Raw genomic sequence first — 16528 nt, 5'->3', positions numbered from 1 at the left:
TCTTATAAATATCTAGGTTTCCAGCTAGATTGCAAGCGGACCTTTAAGCAACAAGTGGAACAAGGATGCACGATATTTGCCTTCAAAATCTTGGGGGAAAAGCTCATAGGTTGTTCTACCGGGCCTCTGTTACAAGTGATCTCCGCAAAATGTCTACCCTCCGTCTCGTATGGCTCGGAAATCCTGAATATTAAAGACGCTTTAATATTAAACACAGCTCAATCTACATTTTTTAAAAGACTGTTCTTAATAACGTTACATATCTCACAGGAACAGATTTGTTTACAATTAGGACTCAAGAATCAGATCTTGGCCAGACAAGGTGCCTTAGTAAAGTATTATTGGAGGATGAGGGAGTCATAAGACAATACCCTAGCCCAACACTGTTGGGTTGAGACAGAAAACCAAGCAAGACTAGCTAATTCAACTACGACAATCCTGAAGCAATCTTTGTCTGCATTACAACTAGAGAAGGCCTGGTTCACCTCAGCAATGCATTCTGGATTCATAAGCGTGGTGAATAATGCAATTAAGCAGATCTCTCTACTAACAGATAAAATGATCTTCGCAAGAAAACAGCACGCCTGGGATGTAATACAGGGCTACCAGAGACTGAAGCCGCAACAGTCTCTGTTTGATCACTTTTCCCACCATAAAAAGCCTCACCTGATGATGCTACGAATGGGATCATTCCCCTCAAAGGAGTTGACCCCAAAATGGAAATGCACATGGCCATCTAAGGAATGCCGCCTCTGCGGTCAAGGGAAGGAGTCATTACTACACCTACTATGTACTTGCCCTTTTCTACTGAAAACTCGAGAATCCATTCTTCGGGAGATTCTCAAGAAGGAACAGATAAGAACATGCAGAGCCACAGTCATCAGGTGTCTCAGCGGGCTTGCAATCCCCCTGTCCCGTTGCGCCATAAAATTCTGGAAAATAGCAGCAAAAGAACCGGACAAAATTGATTCAAGCCAAACAGCTATTAAATAATCTGCTGGCCCACATTATTATTATTTTTTTTAATGTATTGTTATACCTGCTATAAAAATCTAGAATGTCCCTACCACATATATCTAATGGACAGCTGCTCTAGTCCATAAAACCTCTAAGTTTAGGTATGCACTGTAAATAATTGTAACTGTCATATGTTGTGTATAGTAATTATGTGTCTCTTTAAACAGAGAAACAGTCCTGAAGAAGGTGTTTATTATAATCACCGAAACGCTGCGTCGACACTTGTTCTCTTGAACAATTTTAAAACATGGATGTGTACATTTTTTATAATACCTTGTATAACTATAATGATGTATTGAAATTGATACCTGTATGTATTTTTAACTGTGTATGAATATATTTGCATGAAGCAGAATAAACATAAACGTTTTTAAATATAACTTTTTAATTCTTTTTTAAAATTTATTGTTGTGAAGACTTGCTTTTTATCTGTATCACATGTTCTGTGAATGGTGTTGATAATTCGACAACATCAGTAAGTTAGATATGGTATTGTCATTTTCCCTGTATGTGAGTAATCTTACGATATTAGTGGTTGGTTGGTTACCCTTAAGAATAGAGTTATTCACTACTTCAATCTTGGAAGCATTGATTCTTCTGGACTAGAGCAGCTGTCCATTAGATATATGTGGTAGGGACATTCTAGATTTTTACAGCATTTTTTCCCCTGGTCCCATAATTGCTACCTAAGGGGGCCTCCTATGTTTTTTACTTTGTTATACCTGCTAGCCTTCAAATTGTGGTCACGATTTTAAGACCTTTTTTGTCTCTCTTGTGTTTTTAAAATGTTCATTGAAAGCACTGTTTTATGATAGTTAGCCATCCTTTCATGATTTTTTTTAAATGAATCAATAAAAGTATATTTGTCTGACTGACAGTCAGTTATCGCCTCTTCCAGGTCATCTACGTGCCGACCCCAAGTGGGTGTGGACAGTGCCAGCGAGTCACAAAAACTCAAGATTGACACAATATAGAACTGCTAATGGATTCTTTTTTCTCCTAAGGTAATAAGATCATTTTCTTTAGTCCCCTACAATTCCCTACTCTGTATTAAGATATTTCTATTTTCCAAAGTATACCTTTGACTCAACATTGGCCTTCATGGAGAGTGATCTGGAATGTATTGTTTCTTTGCATGATTAAGTAAAATTAATGCAAATCATTCATTCTTTATAAAACGAGAAAAAAGTTACCAGATACGGGTCTGACAAAATATGTCAAAACAGTTTCCTGATGTTACGTGAAGGAAAACAGTCACAACCCTCACCCCAAGCTGAGCAACCATGGGCCACTGAACTAAGGAACCAGGGCAGGGCTGAAGAAACCCAGGAGACAGGTGTGGGGGTACAAGATGCCACAAGACCTCAGGACAAAGGCCGCAACAACAGCAAGAGATCAGGAAAGTAAGACAAGCAGGAATACAATCCACAGCAGCCTGGAGGAAAGGCCCAACCAGGGCCATTAAATGTAAGTGCAGGGTGCTGCTTCCCAGATGAGACAACCAAACAGGGACATCTGACTGAGGTGAGCCTTAACATGCACATGGGAGGGAGAGGAGTTTTTTTTTTCTCCTATCAGGAAGGCATTGATGTGCCTTTCTCCAGACTGTCAACACACTTCATGACATATGGATTGAGAGCAGGTAATATGCATGCAGATCCTGTTACAAAGTTAATGCATAGTTTACATGTGAATGCATCATTAATAACATACCAAGACATGTGTGGTGTTCCCAGCATGTATTTCTAATCCGATGTTGTACACAGAGACGTAGACCCTGCGCACCCAGGCCGACAGCATGCTTTCTTCAGTCCAGTTCTGAACTTCTACCAGGTAGGATGGCGAGTTGGAGCTGTCGCTGCATGACTGGGAAAAGATATAGGTGCAGTCTGTTTGCATCCTGAAGTAAAGCGCACTGTAGGTCGTGAAGAGAGAACCTCCTGTCGCGAGGCAGGTACTCCTCACTATAGGTGAACAGGTGAAGAACGATGACGCTGGAGAACAGGATCCTGAGCAGAGCACCGACCGGCAGGACACCTGGCTGGTATTGGTGCACTGGCACTGTGTCTGGCAGGTGTTCTCTTTCCAAAAAATGGCACCAGTCGGTACATACACTCCTGCGGACATAAGTGACATTCTTTTTCAGAAACACTCAGCATGTTAACAACAACAGTGCTTCAATGAACAAGCTCATGATAAGATGCCCTAAGGATGTAGGCACTGGGATGGCAGGCTGACAGAGGGCCACAAAATCTGAACTCAGATATCCTGGATAGATTGGGATGGATATTAGACTTCTAAAACCTTCACCTCTTCCCTCTCTGAGTAGCAACAAGCTGCATGGGTCTCACATTGCCTCACTGTGCTCCTGTGTGTAAGAATGTGTGCTGTGGGTGTGCCCAGCCTGAGTAGGGCACTGCCACCTACTTGAGAGGCATATACTGCCAGTGACGACTCTCACTCATGGTCCCTGCTCTGCCCGGAGTAAAGGTGAGGCGACCCACAGTGGAGAACCTGAGACACCAGCATTCACCACACATCAGCCACCAGCACACACACCACACATCAGCCACCAGAACACACACACAGCACATCAGCCACCAGCACACACAAACAGCACATCAGCCACCAGCACACACATCACACATCAGCTACCAGAACACACACCACACATAAACCACCAGAAAACACACCACACATCAGCTACCAGCACACACCACACATCAGCCACCAGAACACACACCACACATCAGCTACCAACACACACCACACATCAGCCACCAGAACACACACACAGTACTTCAGCTACCAGCACACACCACACATCATCCACCAGAACACACACCACACATCAGCCACCAGCACACACACCACACATCAGCCACCAGAACACACACCACACATAAGCCACCAGAAAACATACCACACATCCGCCATCAGAACACAAACCACACATCAACCAACAGCACACACACCACACATCAGCTACCAGCACGCACACCACACATCAGCCCACAGCACACACACCACACATCAGCCGCCAGCGCACACACTACACATCAGCCACCAGCACACACACAGCACATCAGCTACGAGCACACACATCACACATCAGCCACCAGCACACACATCACACATCAGCCACCAGAACGCACACCACATATCAGCCACCAGCATTCACCACACAACAACCACCAGCACACACACCACACATCAGCCACCAGCACACACACATAGCACATCAGCTACCAGCACTCACCACACATCAGCCACCAGAACACACACCACACATCAGCTACCAGCACACACCACACATCAGCCACCAGAACACACACCACACATCAGCCACATAACGCACACCACACATCAGCTACCAGCACACACCACACATCAACCATCAGAACACACATACAGCACATCAGCTAGCAGCACACACCACACATCAGCCACCAGCACACACATCACACATCAGCAGCAGCACATACCACACATCAGCCACCAGAACTCACACCACACATCAGTTACCAGCACACACCACACACCAGCCACCAGAACACACACCACACATCAGTCCCAAGAACACACACCACACATCAGCTACCAGCACACACCACACATCAGCCACCAGAACACACACCACACATCAGCTACCAGCACACACCACACATATCAGCCACCAACACACACACCACACATCAGCCACCAGCACACACCGCACATCAGCCACCAGCACACACACCACACATCAGCTACCTGCACACACACCACACATCAGCCACCAGCACACACACCACATATCAGCCACCAACACACACACCACACATCAGCAACCAGCACACACTACACATCAACCACCAGCACATACACCACACTCCAGCCACCAGCACACACCACACATCACCCACCAGCACACACACCACACATCAGCTACCAGCACACACACCACACATCTGCCACCAGCACACACACCACACAACAGCTACCAGCACACACCACAAATCAGCCACCAGCACACACACTGCACAGCAGCCACCAGCAAACATACCACATATCAGCCACCAACACACACACCACACATCAGCAACCAGCAAACACCAAACATCGGCCACCATCACACACACCACACATCGGCCATCAAAACACACACACCACACATCAACCACCAGAGTGCCTACCACACATCAGCTACCAGCACACACACCACACATGAGCCACCAGCACACACACCACATATCAGCCACCAGCACCCAACAGCCACCAACACACACACCACACATCAGCCACCAGCACACACCACATATCAGCCACCAACACACACACCACCCATCAGCCACCAGCACTCACACCATATATTAGCTGATGAACATTTCAATGTGAATCAATCCATCTCAGTATTTCTAGGAGCTCAGGCTACACATATTTTGGGTTTTACTTAATTTATAAATGATGACCCATTTTCAGCTAATCCAAGTCTTCCTGATGCTAAACAATATTAAACGTATATGCTAAACTTTCAGAAAACAACATGCAAAGACATCCAAATGTTCAAGTTGTGCAGACTGCCAGCCAAGTAGACGGGCAGGTGTCAGAGCGCTTTACAATAACAATCAATTACTTACATCAAAATGAGTAGAAAGTCTGAGCCTCAACATTTATTTTTCATCCTTGAAAGATCAGGGTCTGTACTTATCACTGGGATTTGCAAGGGTGTTCAGACAGAATATCAAAATTAAAATATCAAGAGGGAAAAATTTAGAGTGTGAAATATCGTGATGTAAAAATATAGTGTGCAAAAATATCATCAACAAGAATTTCGATTTTAAGGTAAGTAATATCGATGTTAAAAATATATAAGTTGTTAATATAGTTTACAAAAACATTGTTAATAATATAGCTTTTAAAATAAGTTTTAGGTATTTTGGTATATATTTTAATTGCATATATTATAAATTGTTTGCATAATTATTGTTAATGTGTTTTTAAGAAAGTTTATACATTTTTACGGCCCGATTATGATGCAGTTAGAAAAGCATTCCCACCTAGGGCCTGATTACGATGTGGTTAGGAAGGCCTCCTAACAGCATATGCTCATCCCTTGCTGTTGTTTACTCTTGTACTCTGCTTATAGACAGACTATATTTAGGCTCTGCTACTCTGCAAATGCGCAGAAGAAACTGTAACTGTCCATTCATCTGTTCTTAGTCTGTAACTGTCAGGTTGTTTCTACCAGAATCAGCAACTGCTAGCTCCTCCTTACTGCTGACTGTGCATTTCTGTATGACCATTTATGTATGTGAACTCTCCTCTGTGAGCTTGTGCCGCCTTCTTTTGAGCCCCTGTGTGGGTATAAAAGACCCATGGTCCTTCTACTCAGTGTGCTACTTCATACACTACCGAAGGCTGTTGTGTGAATGTAGTTCCACCTCATGAGGTTTAATAAACTATTTTCTTGATATTTCAGCTTCTGTGCCAACTTTTATCTATTGGTCTGAGGACTTGTGTGCAGAGAAGGGCGAACCCCTAGCACTGGTAGGCCTCGCTGAGGGCTACTTCTACACCTAGGTCGGGAAGACATGTTCCCAATATTATTCGGAAGGAGCCAATGCAGTTAGGAGGCCGTCCTAACAACATCGTAATCGAGCCCTAGGTGGGAATACTTTTCTAACCACATCGGGCCCAATGTAATCGTTAACTGTTATTTTTGGTGCCATAAAGGGTTGTGTGGTTTACAGGGGAGAAGGATGGGAAGTAAATTATTTAAAATGTAATATTAAGTATTCAATTAGTAATTAATTATGCTAATTGTATAATTGGTAATTAAATATGTAAATTTTGTAAATAAGAAATGTTTTAAGTTACATGCCAGATGCAGGTTCTTGAGTTTGTAGGGGTAAAGTGTGGGACGTTAAAGAAATATAAATATTTCATGTTAGTTAATTATTAATTGTTTAATTGATAACTAATCAAATTAAGTAAAAAGTCTAATTATCATAATTGTTAAGATATATTTTAGCTGTGTGATGTTTAGCTTATAGAGGTCTAGAGTGGGAAGTTATTTAAGTGATAGTAAATCTAAAAATAGTTGCTCATTTATTATTAATTATGCTATTTATTTATTGTATCATGCTTTTTATTTGTAAACAAGATTATACTTGTTGGTTGGTATGATTGTGAGAATATGGGGGCCATGAGGATGGCGGACGGATCGCCCAGCTGGGCCAACGGTAGCCACAGCTGGCCTGGTGGGGGCGATCCACCCGCCATCATCACTAGAATGACCCCCCGCCATATTCTGATGGCTGGGGGGTCCGCGGCAGACGGGAAGACCTTCCGCTGCTTTTCCACCGGTCGACTCGTCGACCGGCGGAAAAAGTGCCTGCATATGGCAGCGGTGTCTGGGAGACACTGCCATCCATATTAGGATGCTGGCGGTCAAGAACTATTCCACGGCGGCATTGCCACCACGAAAGGCATGCGCTCCTTGTAGGAGAGTAGGGTCTGCTTTCCTATGGTCATCTCATTTTTTTGCTTTTTGCTTTACTGGTTTACGACTTAGAAGAGCTGTGGGCCTGCTAATCAGACCCACAGCCCAGCTGTTCTCTCTCTAAATTCACACAATGTACTTTAGGTGCATTACCAATTGGGTATTGGGTCACTTTTGTGAGTCCCTGTATAGTGTACCATAGGTACCCAGGGCATAGGTGCACCCAGGGCCTACCAGGGGCTGCAGCGTGTATTATGCCACCCCCGGCTGGCCATCCAGAATGACACAACTGGCTGATCACTCAGCTGGGGCAAGGTGGTATTATCACCCTTTGCTTTAGATATAGTATCTCTATATCTAACCTTAACATAGACACATATACTCCTATAATTCACTCCAATGGCAGGCCTTAACAATCCTGAAGGCAGAGTGCGTGGAATTACGTGAGGTGAGGCTCTAGCATGAGCTGAGCCTGTCTGCAGCTTTCAGAACTATGTCCTTATAGCTGTTCTATGATATTGCCATACCATATACTCTTAAGTGCATTATAATCCTCATGGTTATTGCTAACTTTGGTTTGTCTTTATCGAAACATGTCGTGTGAGGTGTCAAACACTTTGGAATACTACCCCCTCGCCAGTTCTGGTGACGGGGGTTGCATTCCACCCTTCTAGAGGGAGAAGACATGTACATAACTGGAACGACGGTTAAAGTTAAACAGAGCCTCAGCATCACAAAATAAATGCTGCTGCCACAGACACGAGTCTGACCTCCTGCTGCTGGGAGTCCTTTCAGCGAGGGAGGCTTGGACAATAGGTTTCCTGTCTTGGGAGGTGCTAGCACCACCCCAGACAGGCCTTAGTGTATTGGGACAGGCAGGGCTGAAAGAAATGAGACATTGCCTGGGGCACACAAGGTGTCCCATGCATAGTCCGGTTCAAACCAGTTGCTGGGGCACTCCAGCCCCAGCTCTGGAGCAAAACTGGACAAGGAAAGGGGGTGTAACCACCCCCCTTCTTTGTCCCACCCATAGGAGGGACCTAGCAGGTAATCCAGCCCCCTAGATTAGTATATAGGTAGGAGCTGAGTCTAGAGACTTTGGGGCAGATTTATGATAACTGGCGCATCCCCAGGGATGCGCCAGTTATTTTGCGCCTCTGCTCCGCCACCCATGGTGCGCCGCATTTACGATGCGGCGCACCATGGGGCAAAAACGGCACAGATGCGTGACGCATCTGTGCCGTAAAGGTGCCGCATTGCTGGAGTTGCGTCGCAAGCGCGACGCAGCTCCAGCAAGGCTCGGCGGTGCCCCATCTTCACACTGCTGCATCAAGACCAATGCCTGCTTCAAGCAGGCGCAGGGTTTTGACGCAGCATTGGCCTGAAATTGACTGAGTGAAATCTTATAGATTTCACTCAGCCACTTTTGTGAAGCGCACCTGACCCGGAACGTCCACCCTGCGCCGGAACGCCCACAAGTGGCACAGGGCTTTACAACGTGACGCATCTGCCTAGATGCGTCACGTTGTAAATGGGTCGTAGGGATGCGCCACGTTTACGCCGCAGTTGCGTGACGCAAACGTGGCGTATTCCCAACATAAATCTGCCCCTTTAGGTTTATCCTGACTGAAACTTGAACACGAAACTCTGGACCTTCGACATTCTACTGCAACTAGAAGACTGAAGAATCTCCCTTGTGGCCAAGGAGTGACGACCCTGTGAAAGCAGGCACCATCAAGCGATCAACGGTTTGCTTTGTCGTCCCACCCGCCGGAGCCCGACCCCAGAGCCCGACAAGACCCAGACTTCCAGACTTCTCTGACCTCAATGTACAACTCCAGCAAAGCTGAGACCCGTGGATGCGACAATAGATGTGGGACCAGCCATCTTGAAAAACCTGCACATTGCCTTCTGTGCAACTTCTGAGGTACCCTCGAAGTTGTGCATTGGGAATTGAGAAGCCCCAGCCCCAAGAGCACCAACTGCACCGAAGACCAGCCCTCCACACTGCACGAGAGCCGCGTGGGGCCCTTCTGCAATTTTCCTGCTCGACGCGTTGTCCGGTCACTTGCCCGCTGGCTAGTGGCCTCCTGGACGATGAACCTTTCAATCTTCACCACTGGTCTGGTTGCTCCAGACTGGCCCCTGCTTCCCCGAAAAGGAAAAGCACCACAGACCTTGCTGGTCTGCAACAGAAGCCATCTTCAGATCCTGCGTGGGTTGCCTTTGCCAAGGCTTATTGACTCCAATCCGGAAGCCGACACTGCCAACAGGGAGAGCCTTCGTGGGACAGTCCGTGCCTGACTCCTGGTCGTCATCAACACCTCCTGGTCCACGTGGCTCCAGAGACAAGTTTCACCTCTTCACCTGTTTGCTTCGCGACGTCTCATGGTTCCCTCCTGGTTCCTTCCTGGTCACTGGCTAGTGACCCAGACTCTGTCCCCTCTGGTTTCAGGTACTCTTCTTCCTTGATTCGCCTTTGGATCCAACCGGACATCTTCCTCCTGGTCACCTGCAGCATCTTCTTCCAAGGCTCCATAGGATTCAACGAAGAAACCCGACACACTTTGACACCTATGCACCCGCAGCCCGTGGGTGAGGTAACGCGAGTACTTTGGTGCTCCTGTAGGGATTGTCTATCCTAGGGTCCAGGTTTATTATTTGTTCCATCCTAGTTAGACCGGAAGTATCCTAAATCTTCATTTACTTACCTTTAAAGTTCCCATTGACTTTGCATTGGTTCCCGCGTATGTGTAAAGACACTGCACACGCATCCCGTGGGCCTCCTGCTTCCTAACTAAAGTTAGTTCAGTGTAGCCCCAGCGATTCCCTAGGCCCTAGGCCTACTCACTATTCTTTACGTGCTTAGGCCTTTGACTTCATAAAGAGTTCAGAGGTGTGTTGTTAGTAATAAATACATTTTATTTTCTATACAACCTGTGTGGTGTCCTTCCATTTGATATTCAAGAGATTATATATGGTAAAACAGCTGGCTTCACATGCCCTCTTGAGTTTAGCATAAGATTGATTTGTCCATGCTACCACTAGGATAGCTGGTCTATAAGGTTGACTTTACAACCATCAACATAAGGGTTGTTTGGACTGGTGCAAGGTGATCACTAGAATAGTGAACACCATATACCAGGCCAACTTCTCACACTCCTTGCATTGGGGACCCGTTGCGGGCCACCAGGTTGAAGGGGGGTGGGCGGTGCACATGCGGAGTACCTATGGTACCCCCCTCATTGCCATGCATTACGTGGCAGGCACCACGCTGTGCCTGCCATGTAGTGCATGGCAGTGCCGTGCACAGTCCATTTCCATTGCCGGCATGTCTGCAGCCAGCAGATCCACCCCCAATGGAAAGGCACAGGATGCGCCCACCAGTGTGGCGGGCGTATCCTAATGTGCATGGCGGGACCGCCGCAGCATCGGCGGGCGGTCCTGCGTCAGTCCGCCCGCCTTTGTAAAAGGTTCCATAGTGTGGTATTTTAATTAGATTACTGTTTTTTTAATTTATAATATTTATTAAATATTTTAATAAAAATTTATTTTTTATCTATATAATGTTTACATTTAAATATTTATATTTAAATATTTTATATGGTTGTTAAAATATTTTATTTGTTTGAAGTGAAATACTCTCTCTCTTCTCTTACACAAACTGGTGTGGGAATATCAATTTGTACCCCTCCTGAGTCCAACGTTTCCCTATTGTTGCACCGAGTGGAGTGGGAGGAGTACATTTTACTCCTCTACAATCCAACTCTTTCCCTGCTGTTGCTGAGACTGGAGTGGGACTAGTAATTTGTATTCTCTTGAGTCCAACGCTTCCCCTACTGTTGCAGAGATTGTAGTGGGAATAGTATATATCATTATTTCTATAAATTTATTGATGTGTTTATATTGTTTATATTCATATTATTATTATATTTCTGTGTATTTAATTTCATACTATTCTCATTTATTAATGTTTGTTTTCTTTAAATATTTTTTAGTAAAATGTATTTTTTTACATTTTTTACTTTTTTACATGTAATTGAATTCGTATTTTCAAAAAATAATTTTGTCCAGTTTATTTGTTAAAATGTTACATTTATTGTGTATATGTGTGTATATATAATATTTATGTTGTTGTTATATATTTAAAGTTTACAAAAAATGAGTAAATTGTAATATAAATTATAATTATTATTTTAATAACAGTTTTAAATTATAGATGTTTAAATAAACATACATATAAATGATTTTTTAATACGTTTAAAATGTATAAATCATTTAAAATGATTTAAATATATCAAATTTACATTATATTACTGTTTAATGTTAATACATTTAATTGTACTATGTTTAAATGAAAAGTACATATTTTTGACATTGATATTAATGTAGAACGATATTTTTTTTCACATTATTGATAATTGCATTATAAGTAAGTATAGGATAGTAATGATGGGCGGAGCTAGCCACGACACGGGATGGCCGCGCTTTGAGCGAGCCCCTCTAGGAGGCCCCATAAGTCATCCCTATCCTGCACGAAATTGGGGCATTTCAACCCAAAATAATTGCAGAGGCTACATAAAAGTCTACATCACGCTCGTCGAAAAGCGGAAAGTGCTCGAGTAAACTATACAGTAGTAATGGACCTAAAAGCTGGAGAGGCCTGCTGGAGACTAGAAGGAGCGAGGCACCGGCCTGGAGCTTTGACTCAAGCCGAGACGCACGGCACGCTCGCCGGCTGGAGGTGAGCTGTGCAACCGCGAGCCGGAAAAAAAGGAGCCGGATCGGAACGCCTGGGCACCCCCAACGACTCCCATCCTCCCCCGCGACCTAAACAGGGGAAATAGCGCAAAAATTAAATGAAGAAAAGCTCATCCCGGCAGCACTGTGCCCGTATAGTCTAACGGCAATTTGGAAGGCTGGTGGAGCATAATACGGCGCAGCGAGGCCTTGAAATCAAACGGGAGGGCGGGCACAGCGACTAGAGAAGCTACACGACGTGAGGCACCGGCCGGGCGGAATAGGGTTCACAAAGCCGAAGAGTATGTGTTTTCAGGACGGCGGAAGGTGAAATATACCGCAAAGAATGGAAGTCGCCATAGTACAGCCAATAATCACCAGCGAGTATAAACTGCCTTCCAGAGCGACTGAAAAGAAGGGAAGTACATAAGCGAGAGACACCTGTGGCCCATCCCTACAAGCTCACAAGCCCAAATGCGATATTTAGTACACACAAACACTGCACTACACAGGCACGCACAAATCGCTGTTACGCGGAGGAGAACCGCAGTGGTGTACATGCGACAGAGAATAGAAAAGGGCAGTGAGGGAGCAAATCGGACGCCGTCTCCACAACGGAGATAGACCGACCACCACAGAACGCTGAATGCTTTGTTGGACAGTGAATAACCAGTACCCACACGCACCAAGAGACACCCGATACAAGGAGAAATCACTACACTTGTAAAAAGGCACGTGTGGCCAGGCCGGGGAGAGAGTCGCGAAGATATCAAACCACCACCCCAATGGGCAAACCAGATAAAAATCAGCCTAAAATAAACTTTGAAACTTCCAAAAAAGCCCCTGAACAGTCAGAAGCAGACCAGCAGGCGCCCCCACCGACAGCGTCACAAACTGGAGGATTACCAGCGGAAAATGTCCAATCAATGTTCCAGTCAATACAGACAGCACTATCAAATATCGACGGAAAAATTGACACACTAACTCACAGGGTAGACTGCATGTCTGAGAGACTAGATCGACACACCGAGTGAATTGACATGACAGAACGGAGAATATCGGATGTTGAAGACACTAACACCCAACTGACCGCTAAACAATCTGGCATACACAAACAACTGGCGGCGATGGCTGCAAAAACCGAAGATTTGGAAGCCAGATCTCGAAGGAGTAACATACGACTTATGGGAATTACGGAAACAACAAACACAGGCCCAATGGAGAAATACGTTGAACAACTCCTGATAACGCTCCTGGGACGGGAAACATTCTCTGAGGTATTTCTCATAGAAAGGTCCCACAGATCCCTGGCCCCTAAACGACCATTAGGCACCAGACCAAGACCCATAATTGCCAAAATACTGAACTACCGAGATAGGGAGGCAAAGCGAGAGAACTGGGGCCATTGAAACATGAAGGAATGGATGTAGCTCTATATCCAGATTTCACCCAGACAGTGCAGGAAGCGAGGAAAAAGTACGGGACAGCAAAACAAAATCTGCGCGAGCTACAAATCCCCTCTGCTATGCTGTATCCCGCAAAACTAAAGATCACGGACGAAGGCGCAACAAAAATCTTCAATGAACCCAAAGACAATCTGAAATACTTGCAACTGAAGAAACTGAAAGGAGAGCACAGAAGATCACCGCGGTACAGACCCCAGGAAAGAGAAGCCATGTCAGATGTGGAGTAAAAACTTTTGACTAGACATAGATAACTTTACTACACGGGAGACATAACAGCTGATGAGGAAATGGAACTGGCTCAGATAAAAAGAGAGTGCACTACTTGAAAATGGATTGATGGGGACAAGGAAACTAGCAAACAACAAGGTGCAATGACAAGGAGAGGCCTGGTCGTGACAACACACGCTGAGACACGGTCCAAAGCACCAGATAAGTCCCTAAAGGGAAATACCTATATATGTTAATGCCGAAATAAGGTAGTGTCTGAGGAACACACGATGTTACTGTTGTTTAAAATGTGAGTTGATATATCGAACTGAATTACCAAAAAGAAGGGTTGAGATGCACAATCCAGTGCAAATAGGTGGTCAAGTAAGGCCCCCCCTTGGTTAAAATCAACAAGGGGTAGAGTCAAGGCAGCTTTTGCCCGCTTGTGTACACCACAACTGTTATTGTTTGAGTTGGGTTGGTATAAGAAAGGGGAAGGCAATATGTCTGCGTTGAGGGGAAAAAGACGGAGTGGGAGGGGGGAGGGAGGAGGGAGTAAAGGTAAAATCCACCAGACAGCTGAGGTTGGTTGCAGCGAAAGACATCAGTGCTCAATGCGTTCTGCAGCCCTACATAATCATAAGATTACAAAGCAAAGTAAGAGCTAACGATGGCAAACACCTCGAGCCAGACAAGGACACTGTCCTTTTTAACATGGAATGTGAGAGGGCTACAAGATCCACGAAGGATTAGAAAAGTGATGGCATACTTAGACAGACATAAGGTAGATGTGGCCTGCTTACAGGAGACACACATAACACCCCTACGAGAATGCAGGATCGGATACAAATGGGCGCAGATACGAGTAGCGTCGTCATACTCAAACTATGCTAGAGGGGTACTGTTAATGATCAGACGCAACATCCCTTTCACTCTCATAGACACGGTAACCGACGTCCAAGGGCGATTTGTCATTTTACGCAGCGATTTTGGCGGTACAGTCATCACAATAGTCTCCGTTTAAGGACCTAACGTTGACGACCCACAGTTCTATGAGACCGTCTGCACCAAACAGAGACACACAACCGTCAAATATAATATGGGGTGGGGACTTTAACACATGCTTAGACCCAACATTAGACAGAGCGGCAGGTACTGACAGACATGGCAGAAGATCAGCCAGAGCCTTATTGGATGGAATGAACGAATGGGCGCTGATAGATGTATGGCGCCTACGCCACCGGGCACTAGAGAAGGTACATGCACCTTGTTGACCTATAACACTTGGTCAAGCCTAGATTATTGGCTCACCACACGAGAGGTCAGTACATGGGTAAAAGCAGTAGAACACCTGCCCAAAACACTATCAGATCACTCCCCAGTACTGATGGTCCTAGCAATACCCACACACACACCGAGGCAATTTACATGGCGTCTCCAACAATCCGCACTGAAAGATCAAGTTTGCAAAATCGAACTGAGCCGGGCTATTATAGACTTCTCTCAGACAAATGAAGGATCGGTAGATAGTGCGAGATCATTGTGGGAGGCAATCAAGGTTTGCAAAGAGGACACCGCATTGGGAAGTGTTGTGCCTGGGTTTTCCTCCTTTCCAGTTGCTCAGCCAGAGTGAGTGTTATGTCTGTGTGGAATGTTGGAGTGCGTGATGTCAGAGAGTTCAGAATGTGAGTGTGCCTGTGTGTCTGTGGAATGACAGTTGATGAGTGTGGGCTGAGCAACTAACACCTAGCTCCTGGTGAGACCTTATATGACTATCATCTGAAATTAACATGGAACTTTTATTGATCTGCAAATAAACTTACATCTTGGGTAAACTACCTGGCTTCCTCTGGACTTATATCTTCTTTTACCCACAACAGGAAGCACGCAGGGATACTTAAGAACATTAGACAACAACTGGCCATGGTGGAGAGGGACATCCAAACACTAGAAGCTGAGTACGCACACACATCGCGAGACTCCATTTTAGCTGACATACGGCGCAAAGTTGACACCTATCATGAATTTGCGGATACCAAAGTGAAATACCTATCAAAGCACCACAGGGCCAGGCTTATGGGGAAGGTGGCAGACCGGGAAGAGCGCTTTCACATAAGATAAACTCAATGCAAAAAAACACGCCCATAACACACGTTCAAAATGATCAAGGCAAAACAGTTTACGACACCCCAGCCATTCAGACCTTTTACTCCACACTCTATACCACAAAGATCACAAAATCAAGGCAAGAAATAAATGATTACCTGAATGACGTAGGACTAGCCTGGCTATCAGACACACACAGAACATTTCTAGGACATCATATAACAGAGGACGCTATTAACTCGCTCCCAAATAACAAGGCTCCAGGACTGGATGGCCTGCGGGGCGAATTTTATAGGGAATACAGAGACTTATTATTACCACACTTAGACCAAATGTACGAGGAGTCGTACGAGGAGGGGTCCCTCCCAGAGACGCGACGAGAAGCGTTGCTGAAAGTGCTCCCGAAGCCAGGAAAAGATCTTACAAAGTGTGAATCCTAGCGTCCTCTCTCCCTTATCAACATAGATTTTAAAATCCTAGCGAAAATATTAGCCACTAGAATAAAACT

At 45.2% G+C, this 16528-nt stretch overlaps 1 protein-coding gene across 1 annotated transcript in view; it reads right to left on the bottom strand.

Moving 5' to 3' along the window:
* The window catches only part of LOC147736738 (alpha-tectorin-like), a 457896-nt gene that overhangs the window by 129850 nt on the left and 311518 nt on the right, over window positions 1-16528 (bottom strand). The window contains exon 8 of the mRNA XM_086952687.1: window positions 2731-3134. Coding sequence (XP_086808813.1) covers window positions 2731-3134 — 404 coding nt within the window. The remainder of the gene's footprint in view (window positions 1-2730; window positions 3135-16528) is intronic.

Source organism: Lissotriton vulgaris, chromosome 1_2, assembly GCF_964263255.1.
Source record: "Lissotriton vulgaris chromosome 1_2, aLisVul1.2, whole genome shotgun sequence".
NCBI classification, from domain to species: Eukaryota; Metazoa; Chordata; class Amphibia; order Caudata; family Salamandridae; genus Lissotriton; species Lissotriton vulgaris.
Note: the sequence above shows the minus strand (reverse complement) of the source record. Positions and strands in the feature narration are given on the sequence as shown.